Source organism: Crocodylus siamensis, chromosome 6, assembly GCF_052110815.1.
Source record: "Crocodylus siamensis isolate JL-2025a chromosome 6, ASM5211081v1, whole genome shotgun sequence".
Lineage (NCBI taxonomy): Eukaryota > Metazoa > Chordata > Crocodylia > Crocodylidae > Crocodylus > Crocodylus siamensis.
Genome location: NC_143400.1, coordinates 2,057,136 through 2,067,913, shown reverse-complemented (window position 1 = coordinate 2,067,913; position 10,778 = coordinate 2,057,136). Strand labels below are relative to the sequence as shown.

Sequence of the window (10,778 nt, the reverse complement as noted above, 5' to 3'; positions counted from 1 at the left end):
GGGGGTGGGAGTAAGGTGGTCCTGATCCTGGCAGGCACTCACTTGGTGGGGGGGGTGTCCTGGGCGGGGGGAAGGAGGGGGCCTGTCCGCACCCCGCCCGGGCAGGATGCCTGGGGTCTTGCCCTGCCACTGGTGTGATGTGGGGGAGCAAAGACCCCAGACCCATGGCTTCTCACCACTTTGCACCCTGCCGAGGCAGAGGGAGCAGGTGAAAAGAGCCCGGCTGCTCTGGGAGGGCACGACGTGCGGGGGGACACAGACGAGGCAGGGGCAGACTCTGAACAGGTTCTTTAATGCACAGAAACGATCCAAGCACACGAGAATCAGCCACAGAACGACACCGGGAACACGACGGGCGGGGGAGAGGCAAGGGGAGACCCCTTGCCCCCCCACGCTGCCCCCCCATCCAGGACAGGGCACTGAATTTACATAATTTTTTTAACCTTTCCCCATCTCTTTCCCCGTTCTCTTTTTTTTTCTTCTCTCGTTGCACCCCCCCCACCCCAGAAACACCAGAAGCTCCAGACGAACCACGGACACGGGCAGTTGTGTATTAAAATAAATACCCCCCTCCAAATACTACCCCCCCAGAGAAGGGGCGCAGGGCTTGGGGAATGCCCTCCCCCCAGTGCAGGCCCCAAGTGCTCCTGGGGGGGGCAAAAAAAAGACATGACATCATGCAACCCCTCCCCACCATGACCCCCCATAAACCCCCCTACCTCCTAGCCTGGGTCCCCCCCAGATTATGGCTTTGAGCAGGATTTTGGCTGACGGGGGGGTAGGCCCACTCTGGGGGGGCAGTCCCGGGGCTCTGGGTTGTGAGGGGCGGGTGGGCTCCTGCCGCATGCCCCCCCTCCACAGGGCTCCTAGCGACGCGGGGGTCTAGGTGAGCGTGATGTAGGCAGAGGCCTTTTCCTTCAGCTGCCGCAGGCACAGGTGGCAGCTCCAGCTCCCTGGGGGGCGTGATGGGGGCACAGCTGAGACGGGGGCACCTGGCGTGCTTCCCCCCAGCTCCCTCCCATGGGCATGTGTGCACACCCCCACGCGTGTATACACAGCTGTGTGTGGGTGTATACATATACACCCACCCACGTGTATATACTCACCCACGTATGTGGGGGTGCATACACATATACACACAGGAACGTGGGGGTGTGTATAGATACACATATTATGTGTGTATTCATGCATGTGTGTACAAATGTGTACATACCCACACATATGCACAGTGTGTGTGTGTGTGTGTGTGTATACACACACGTATGTGTAAAGACAGACGTGTGTATGTACACCTACACATGCACATATGCCTATATATAAAAACGTGTGTGTGTGTGTGTGTGTGTGTACTTGCACAAACTTACACATCACATACCTATCTGCACACGGGCGGAGCCATGACCCAGGGCACACCCTTCCCCCCTTATTCCCTCCTCCACAGGGGACACACCTAGCCCCAGGCCTGCACCCCACCCTGCTCCCCCCAAAACCCCTGACCCCCCACAACCCCCCAGGTGAGGGTGCTTACCCTCGGGGGGCTCAGCCATGGGGGGGCTGAGGCAGTACATGTGGTAGCCCCGGTCGCAGTCATCGCAGAACAGCAGCTGGTCCTGGGGGAGGAAACGGAGCAGCATGGGGGGGTGCTGGAGGTGTGGGGGTAGTGGGAGGTCACATGGGTCCTAGAGGGCATGGCAACTCCTGTCAAGATGGGGGGGGGGGCGAGTGCACCCCTGGCTCCCATCTTCCTGGGGGCAGGAAGGCTTGCGATGGGCTCCCCAGGCTAATGTCGTTCTTGCAGGGGCTCATGCTGGTCAGGGGAAGTTGGGGGGGGTCATACTGCTTGGGGTGGGTATTCCCTAGGCTCACACTGGTGGGGAGGGTCCGGGGAGACTAGTGGCTGTTGTGGGGGGGGTCTGGGGCATTTTGAGGAGCATTAGGGGATCTGGTGGGGCATTTTGGGGGGGGTCAAAGGGGCTCTGGGCAGGGTTTCCCTGGCTCAGGCCAGTCAGAGAGATTTGATGGGGGTCGGGGGAGTTTTGGGGGGTGGGGGGCGCTCACGTCGTTCTCGGAGGTGCCGCAGAGGCTGCAGGACTTGCACTCGATGCACTGCCAGCGGTAGGTGCGCACGGCTGCCGTCATGTTCACCGTGAACTGCAAGCAGGATGGATGGCCTGGGGGGGCACAGGGGTCATAGTTTCATAGTTTCTAGGGTCAGAAGGGACCTGAGCAGATCATCTAGTCCGACCCCCCGCCATGGCAGGAAAGAGTACTGGGGTGAAACAAGCCCAGCAAGGTGTTCATCCAGCCTCCTCTTAAACACCCCCAGGGTAGGAGCCTGCACCACTTCACTTGGAAGTCGGTCCCAGACCCTAGCCGCCCTGACCGTGAAGTCGCGCCTCCTGATATCCAGCCTAAACCTGCCCTCTGCCAGCTTGTGACCGTTATTCCTGGTCACTCCTGGCCGTGCTCGGGGGAACAGGGACTCCCCCAGTGCCTGCTGGTCCCCCCCGACTAGTTTGTAACAGGCCACTAGATCCCCCTCAGCCTTCTCTTGTGGAGGCTGAACAGGTTCAGGTCCCATAGCGAGTAGCCCTCTTCTGGACCCTTGCCATGCTGTCCACATCCCTCTTGAAGTGCGGCGCCCAGAACCAGATGCAGTCCTCCAGCTGCGGCCTGACCAGTGCCGCAGAGAGGCGGGGATCACCCCCCTGGACCTGCTCGAGATGCATCTGTGGATGCAGGACAAGGTGCGGTCGGCCTTCCTGACCGCGTCCCCACACTGCCGGCCCGTGTTCATCTTGGAGTCAATGATGCCTCCAAGATCCTTTTCCACCTCTGTGCTGACAAGAGGAGAGTCCCCCAGCCTGTAGGTGTGGTGCCGGTTGTTCCTCCCCAGGTGCAGCACCTTGCACTTGTCTGTGCTGAAACCCATCCTATTCTCGTTCGCCCACCCCTGTAACCTGTCTAGGGCCGATTGTAGCCTGTTGTTTCCTCCCAGTGTGCCCACGTCCCCCCACAGGTGCTTTTTACCCCCTCGTCCAAGTCACCAATGAAGATGTTGAGCAGTGCGGGCCCGAGTACCGAGCCCTGGGGGACCCCACTGCCCACGTCCCTCCAGGCTGAGAAGGACCCGTCCACCACCGCTCTCTGGGTGCGGCCCTCCCGCCAGTTGGCGACCCATCTGACTGTGCGGGTGTCTACACCTCAGCCCACAGTTTCTTAATGAGAACAGGGTGAGAGACAGTGTCGAGGCCTTCCGGAAGTCCAGGAAGACGATGCCCACTGCTCCCCCTGCGTCTAATGATCTGGTGATCTGATTGTAAAAGGCCGCCAGGCTGGTCTGACAGGACCTGCCACTGATGACCCCGTGCTGGTTGCCCCCAAGCATGCAGTCCCCTGCTGGCCCCTCCTGGATGTGTGCCAGCATAATTTTCTCGAACAGCTTCCCCAGGACCAAGGTAAGACTAACAGGCCTATAGTTCCCGGGTCCTCCTTCCTGCCTTTTTTGAAGATGGGAACCACGTTGGCCTCTTCCAGTCCTCCGGTGCCTCACCAGAGCACCACGAGTGCTCGTACAGCCGTGCCAGGGGTCCTGCAATGACCTCGGCCAATTCCTTAAGGACTCTAGGGTGGAGATTGTCCGGGCCGGCTGACTTGAACACGCCCAGCCCCTCCAGAAGCTCCCTAACTAACTCCTCGCTAACCCGTGGCCCAGGCGTGCCTCCCCCGGGGCCCAAGGGCGCCCAGCAGGGCGGTGGCTGTTCTGGTCCCTACTTAGGAAGACGGAGGCAAAGAAATCGTTAAACATGTTAGCTTTGCCATCTGGTGTGACGACCAAGTTTCCCATCGCGTCCTGCAAGGGCCCCACGTTACCCGGGACCTTCTTTTTACCTCCTACGTATTTAAAAAAGGACTTCTTATTGTCCTTAATCTGGGAAGCCAGTCCCAGTCCCATCTCTGCCTTGGCATTCCTGACTCCCCCCTACATCCCGGAGCAACTACAGAATAGCCCTCCCTGGTGATGACCCCTTCTTTCCATTGGGTGTAAGCCTCCTTTTTAGCAAGGAGACATTCCCGGATGCTCCTAGTGAGCCATGGGGGTTTATGTGCCCTCCTGCTCCCTTTAACCCTTGTTGGGATTACCTCCCTTTGGGCATGGAGGATCGTCTCCTTAAGGAGCAACCACTCACCTTGGACATCTGGCTCCCTTCCCCTCTGGGTCCTCAGCGCTTCCCCAACGATCCTCCTTAGCTTGTTGAAGTCAGCCCTCCTAAAGTCTAGGGCTGTTGCCTTGCTGCAGCCCTTTGCCGCCTTACGCTGGATGGTGAATTCCAGCAAGCGATGATCACTGTCGCCCAGGTGGCCCGTCACCCGCAGCCCCCTCACCAGGTCATCACCCGTGGCCAGCGCCAGGTCCAACAAGGCGTCTCCCCTGGTGGGACTGTGCACCTCCTGGGTTAGATGGAGGTCCTGCACTCTGGCCAAGAACTGACGTGAGCGGTCAGACCTGGCCGACTGCTCTTCCCAGCACATGTCCGGGAAGCTCAGGCCCCCATGGCTCCCACATCCATAGCCTTCGCTGCCCCTGTGAGCTGACCCAGGAGTTCCTGGTCAAGCTCCTCTCCCTGGTTGGGAGGTCTGTAGCAGACCCCCACCGTTAAGTCTCTTTCCCCTCGACTGCCTTGTACTCTCATCCCAAGCACTTCAGAGTGCCCCTCAGTATGGGCAGTATGGGCAGCCCCAGCCCCAGGGGGCAAAGACCCCCCCCCACAAGCTGAGACCCGACAGACTCAAAGCCCGCTGAGGCTCCTACCCCGTGGCCTGGAGGCCGCCCGTGCTCCGGCAGAGCTGAGGGAGGCACTGCAGGGAGCCCCCCCAAAACACGGGGCAGGGCATGTGCACACATGGGCACACTCACGCAAGTGCACACATGCATGCAGACGTGTACCCACATGCAGGCATACGTGTGCATTCGCATACACACACAGGCATGCACATACATGCAGTAGAGAAGCACATGCGCGCGCACAGACATGTAGAGGTGTACACATACAGCTACATGCATGCAGGTGCACTCCTGACCACCCACACACATGCATGCGTGCACACACACACACACATGCACACACTCCTGCATACACACACACACACAACACACATGCACATTCCCACCCTCACACACATGCACATACATATGCACATGTATACTCACAGACACCCACCTACACACACACACACTGATATATGTGCAGGTGCACAGCCATGACACACTTGCACACATGTGTACTTGCACAAAGGGCCCAAGCACTGCACAGAGGTGTGCGCTCACAGACACACGCCCACCCACGTGCTCCCGGCTGCCGACCAATCAGAGCAATGTGGAGCAAAGGGGCTACCCAGAGCTCCTACCCACAATGCCTCTGTGTTCTCCTGTTTCCCAGCAGGCCCTGGGAGCCTCCTGCTTTGCACCCGTTACCCACAATGCTGTGGGGCACTGTGACTGCTCCCCAATGCCTCTGCATCCTCTGCTTCACACCTCCTACCCACAATGCTCCGGGCTCCACAAGGCCTCAGCAGTGCGTGCCCATTACCCGCGAGGCCTGGTCTATCGTCCTCTGCCCCGCTGTCACAAGGGGGGACACCCACCCCTGCCAACGCCTTCCCAGGGTGCCGCGGGGCACGCCCCACCCGGCCCCGGCCCCGCGCCGGGGCGTTACCGGAGCGTCCGCAGTCGGCGCAGGAGATGAGGTCCTCGGGGCAGCCGGTTTTCTTCGAGCCGCCTAGACAGAAATCACAATAACCGTTTGGTATGACCGTGCCGTCCGGTGCTTTCTTAGCTGTAAAACAGCAAGGAGGAGCCCAGGTCAGAGGTCAGAGGTCAGGGCCAGGCTGAGGCCCCGCGCTCCCGCTGGCCCACCCGGGGACGCCGCGTCGTGGAGCGGTGCCGCCGCGGCACCGGGGCAGGATGCAACCGGCGGCCGGGGCCCCTGCCCCGGCGCTCCTCTGCTTTCTGCTCCCTGCTCTGCTTTCTGCTCCCTGCCCTAGGCCCCTACCTCATCCCCTGCCCTGCTTTCCATTCTCTTCCCTGGACTCCTGCTCCATCCCCTGCTCTGCTTAGTGCTCCCTGCCCCACCCGTTGCTCTTTCACCCCCCCGGCCCTTCGGCTACCCACCCGCTGTGTTGAGCCGCTTTCTGCTCCCTGCCCTGCATTCAGTTTGCTGCTCTTTCTACTCTTTGCCTTAGCCACTGCTCTGCTTTCTGCTCCCCGCTGCTCACCCCCACCCTGAGTATAAGGAGCCAGTGGGGGTCTCAGCAACCTCCTCCCTCTGCAGGGCCCTGATCTGCCCCTGGCCTGAGGGCCCGGTGGAGACCCGCGCCGGCCCCGGCCCCCCAGGCCCTGCCCCCCCGGAGGCGCCGGGCGGGTTACCTGTGTGTCTGCGCTGGTTTTCGGGGACCCAGTTCAACTCTTTGTAAAACTCTGCGGGGGGAACAGCAAAGAGAACGAGAGCGTGAAGCAGCCAGAGGCCGCGGCGCCCCCCCACCCCAGCCCGGCCCCCCTTTCCCCTGCCCCCCCACCTACCCCCCCCAGACAAGCGCCCCCCGAGGAACTGGGGGCTGCGGGTCGGGAGTGAGGGCCACTGCAGGGCCACGGGGGGGCAGGGGCTGCGGGTTGGAAGTGAGGGGGACCAGCGGCCCCCCCCAATTGCAGGCCCACCTTCCCCCCCGCCCCATTTTGGGCTGGCCTGTGTGGATGATGCTCACCAATGGCCCATCCAGGCAGCAGGGACCCCCCCCGCCCCCGCCCCCTGCTGGGAACCAAGGTGTTGGGGCCCCCCCCCCCCCGTCTCCCCCCGGAGCCGCCCCTCCCCCCACGGGTGCGCCCAGGGCCTCATTGTGTGTTGCCGTCGTGCCAGCCTGCCGGTTGCCATGGAAACCAGCGGAGCCGGGGAGATGGCGGCGGGGGGGGGCCCAGCTCCCCACGGCATGGCCCCCACCCCCTCCGCCCCGGCTTCCACCCACAAAGCATCATGGGAGGCAGGGGATGGATGGAGGAGGTGGCTGTGCCCCGCCACCTGCCCCTGCGTGTCCCCGGCCTTCCCACTGGACACCTGGGTTCCCTCTGGGGTGGGGCCCAGACCCCCCCCGGATACTTGCCACATGCTGAGCACACACACAGGTGCAGAAATGCGCACGTGTGCCCTGGCCCATGCATCTCACACACAAGCACATGCATGCACACACACACTGGCATGCAGGTGCATAGACCTGTATGCATGTATGCACGCACACACACACACACACACGGGTCCACAGACAGGCACATACACGCACACATGGGCACATGCATGCATACCCCCCACATGTAGGTGCACACACATGTACATGAAGATGCTGACTTACGTACACCCACATGTATGCACACGTGGGTACATGGATGTGAAAACACATGCATGCCCACACGTGCATGGTGACATGGGCACGTGACATCCACATGTGCATACAGATGTGCATGGAGATATACAAGAACATCCACATATGTATACTCATACACACACACACACACACACACACACACACACACACAGCTCCACATGCATACACAAATGTGCACAGGAACAAATACATGCCCCCCCACGCACACACAGATATGTCCACAGATGCACAGAGATATGTATGTATACCCACGAATGCACACACCTACACAAACACACACATGTGCACAGAAACATGCATTGCAAGCCCACACATGCATGCACACACATGTGTGCACACACCCACAGCCACACCCATGTGAACAGAGACATACATGTACGCTTGTGCACACACACACACACAGAGGCATGTCAACACACACATCTCTACCCATACATGCCCGCACACAGAGGCACACCCGTGTGCACGGCTACATGCACGCACGCCCCCAGGAGCAGGCCCTGCTCACGCTTGTGGTTGTTCTTGCGGTGGAAGGGCAGCGCGTGGCGCTCGGGCGGCTCCTCGCCCTCCTCCTCGGCCAGGTGCGTGTGCGTGTAGTGGTAGCTCAGCCCCGGGCGGTTCTTGTAGCGCTTCCCGCAGACTGGGGGGGTGGACACACGGTCAGAGCCCCCGCCCGGACGCCTGGGTTCGCTTCCCCCCGCACTGGGAGCTGTGGGGGCCCTGAGACCACAACCACCCCACACCCCCAGACACCCGGGTCCCACACTCACTGTCGCAGACGTAGGGCTTGTCCCGGTCCTCCAGCGTGGCCGCATCCTGCCTCTTGCGCATGCCCCCGATCCCGTATGCCTGGGGGGTTGGGGGGGAGACTCAAATTTGCGGGGAGACTCCCCCCACCTCCCTGCTTTCGCACCTCAGGACCCGCCGGGCCAGACCCCAACCCCCATCCCAGGACCTGGGGTGGCAGGGCCCCCCCGGCCCCCCCGACCTTGCCCTTGGCCTTGTTCTTCCTCCGCGGGAGGTCGTCGTCCAGGTCGTCGCCCTCCAGGTCGTGCGGGAACTCGCCCATGGGGGGCTTCTGCAATGGGGAGGGGGGGTCGCTCTAGGGCACCTGCCTGGGGCAGGGGTCCCCGTGGGGGGCCAGTGGGGCGGGGGGGTCCCACCTGACAGTCCAGCACCATCTCCTCCTCCTTCAGCTCCGTCTTCTTGTCGCCCGTCTCGGCGCAGAGCAGCGCCTCCAGCACCGGCCCCTCGGGCAGCCCCCCCTCCTTCTTCAGGGGCGCCTCGCAGTCTGGGGGGGCGGTGGGGGGGCACGTCAGAGCCGGCCGGACCCCGGCCCTAGCCCCCAGCCGCCCCCCACCGCGGTCCTTACCGATCTTGAACTCACACGGCCGCAGTCGCGGGTCCTCCAGGATGTTCAGTCGCCGCTTCTTGCGCCAGCAGCGGGCCGGGTAGGTATAGATCTGCCCCGGGGCCAGGCCTGGGGGGCGCAGCGTGAGCCTGGAGACCCCCCCCCCCCGCGCAACCCAGCCGAGCCAGCCTGGCCCCCAGCGTAGCAGGGCTGGGGGGTAGGGGGCCGCGGGTCGGGGGTGAGGGGCCCCGGCAGGGCCCGGTTTGGGGGGCAGCGGCGGGGGGGGGGGTCTTACCGGGGCCACGGTGGGTCTTCTCCATCCAGATGTAGCAGTTGCTCTGGGCGACGCCGGTCTGCGAGTCGAGGAAGGGCAGGCGCATGCTGCGCTCGGCGCAGAGCCGCGCGTTGTAGCTGCGACAGTGCTCGATGGCCTCGCGGTAGAAGTCCTCGCCCAGGCTGGCGGGGGCGGGGGGTCAGGCCCCTGCCAGGCCCCGTTGCACCCCTCCCACCGGCCCTGACCCCCCGGTCTGCCCCTGCCCCCGCCACCGTGACTCCAAGCAGCCTCGGGACCCGGGCGCCCGGGAGAGGACCCCGCGCTGGCTCCTTGAGGGCCTGGACCCAGCAGGCGGCACGGACCCCCCGGGGATGAGCTGTGCCCCCCCGCCCCCAGCAGCGCAAAGGTCTCTGACTGCACGGCCACCCTGGGGTGACCTGTGACCTCTCGCCGGCGCTGGCCGAGGGGTCGGCGCCGGCACCTGTGCCGGGGGCGGGAGGGAGGGGCGCCGCGGGAGCTCAGACGACCCCGGGTGACCCCCTAGGCTCCCGCCAGGGGGGCATCCCAAGCTGACCCCCGTTTAACCCTTGCCGCGCCGCACACGAGGGTGCCCACACCCAAGCCCTGCCCCACGCGCGCCGGCTCGGGGCACGGCGCGGACCCCGGCGCCCGCCCCAACCCCCCCCCACACCCCCCCTTCCCTGCCGAGCCGGGCACCCGGCCGCCTGGGGCGGGGGCTGGAGCAGGGGCCGGGCCGCGGACGCCCCCCCCCCCCCCCCGGCGACCCCAGGGCACGACCCCGGCCCGAGGTGCCCCCGCCCAGGCCGTGCAGGGAGCGGGCTCCGGGCCCAGCGACACCCTCCCGCGCCCACGCCGGGGGGCGGCGGGCGGCGGGCGGCCCCCCCGCCCCGCCCGCACGGGCGCCCGCAGCCGCCCCCGCCTCACCCCTCCAGCGGCTTGTGCACCGCCGTGGCCATTTTGCACGGTGGGGTTTTCACTTCTCGCATCGGAATCCGGGGCGATTTCATTCATTCCCAGCCCGCAGCGGGGGGGCGGGGGGGCGGGGGCGGCCCCCCCGCCCCGGTGCATGCCGGGGGATGCAGTCCAGCCCCCCCAGCCCCCTCCAGCCAGCCCCCCCCCAGCTTTGCACATCGCCGCAGTGGGGGGGAAGGAAGAGGGGGGGCTACGAGGGCGGGTGCGGGGACTACAGGTCCCAGCATGCCTTGCGTTTGACAGCTGCAAGGCCCGCCCCCCCGGGAGGCCACAGATTGGTTGGCAGCGGCGAGCGGGGGGGGCTGTCGGGGGGGGGGGGAGGGCAGGCACCGGCAGGCTCGGGGTTACCCTGCGTGTGCCAGGCGCTGCAGCCGGAGTCGGGGCCGCCGGGATCCCACCCCCGGATCGGGGCCCTCATGCCAGGCGCTGCCTAGTCCCCCCCGGATCGGGGCCCTCATGCCAGGCGCTGCAGCCGGAGTCGGGGCCGCCAGGATCCCCCCCCCAGGGTCGGGGCCCTCATGCCAGGCGCTGCCTAGTCCCCCCCGGATCGGGGCCCTCATGCCAGGCGCTGCCTAGTCCCCCCCAGATCGGGGCCCTCATGCCAGGCGCTGCCTAGTCCCCCCCGGATCGGGGCCCTCATGCCAGGCACTGCCTAGTCCCCCCAGGGTCAGGGCCCTGATGCCAGGCACTGCCAGCATCAGGGCCCTCGCATGCGCCAGGCGCTGC

At 64.6% G+C, this 10,778-nt stretch overlaps 2 protein-coding genes across 5 annotated transcripts in view; both read right to left on the bottom strand.

Annotated features, from left to right (window-relative positions):
• Nucleotides 1-695: 695 nt before the first annotated feature.
• DPF1 (double PHD fingers 1) lies at nucleotides 696-10,497 on the bottom strand. Of its 4 annotated transcripts, none has more exons than XR_016442914.1 (12): nucleotides 10,005-10,497; nucleotides 9,081-9,241; nucleotides 8,822-8,914; nucleotides 8,598-8,725; nucleotides 8,423-8,512; nucleotides 8,205-8,283; nucleotides 7,943-8,074; nucleotides 6,428-6,478; nucleotides 5,718-5,780; nucleotides 2,059-2,171; nucleotides 1,529-1,610; nucleotides 696-953 (listed from the first exon to the last, which is right to left on the bottom strand). XR_016442914.1 is itself a non-coding variant. In XM_090051260.1 (12 exons), the coding sequence occupies exons 1-12, from the start codon at nucleotides 10,085-10,087 to the stop codon at nucleotides 883-885; spliced, it is 1,161 nt and encodes a 386-aa protein (XP_089907386.1). In that variant the 5' UTR covers nucleotides 10,088-10,375; the 3' UTR covers nucleotides 698-882. The 4 variants fall into 4 exon arrangements, 3 of the variants coding, with proteins under 3 accessions (XP_089907386.1, XP_089907385.1, XP_089907384.1); XM_090051260.1 differs by having other exon boundaries at nucleotides 698-953; nucleotides 8,807-8,914; nucleotides 10,005-10,375; XM_090051259.1 differs by having other exon boundaries at nucleotides 698-953; nucleotides 5,718-5,837; nucleotides 10,005-10,375.
• The window catches only part of COQ8B (coenzyme Q8B), a 2,939-nt gene continuing 2,557 nt past the window's right edge, over nucleotides 10,397-10,778 (bottom strand). Inside the window, exon 9 of the mRNA XM_090051425.1 lies at nucleotides 10,397-10,518. Coding sequence (XP_089907551.1) covers nucleotides 10,397-10,518 — 122 coding nt within the window. The remainder of the gene's footprint in view (nucleotides 10,519-10,778) is intronic.

Bases quoted from the DNA above. Each gene is read 5' to 3' on its own strand.
- DPF1 (XM_090051258.1), bottom strand. From the start codon at position 10,087: ATGAAATCGCCCCGGATTCCGATGCGAGAAGTGAAAACCCCACCGTGC. The intron at 8,726-8,806 runs GTAAGGACCGCG...CCGCCCCCCCAG, and splicing joins GCCGTGTGAGTTCAAGATCG to ACTGCGAGGCGCCCCTGAAG. The intron at 8,284-8,422 runs GTCGGGGGGGCC...CCAACCCCCCAG, and splicing joins AGAACAAGGCCAAGGGCAAG to GCATACGGGATCGGGGGCAT.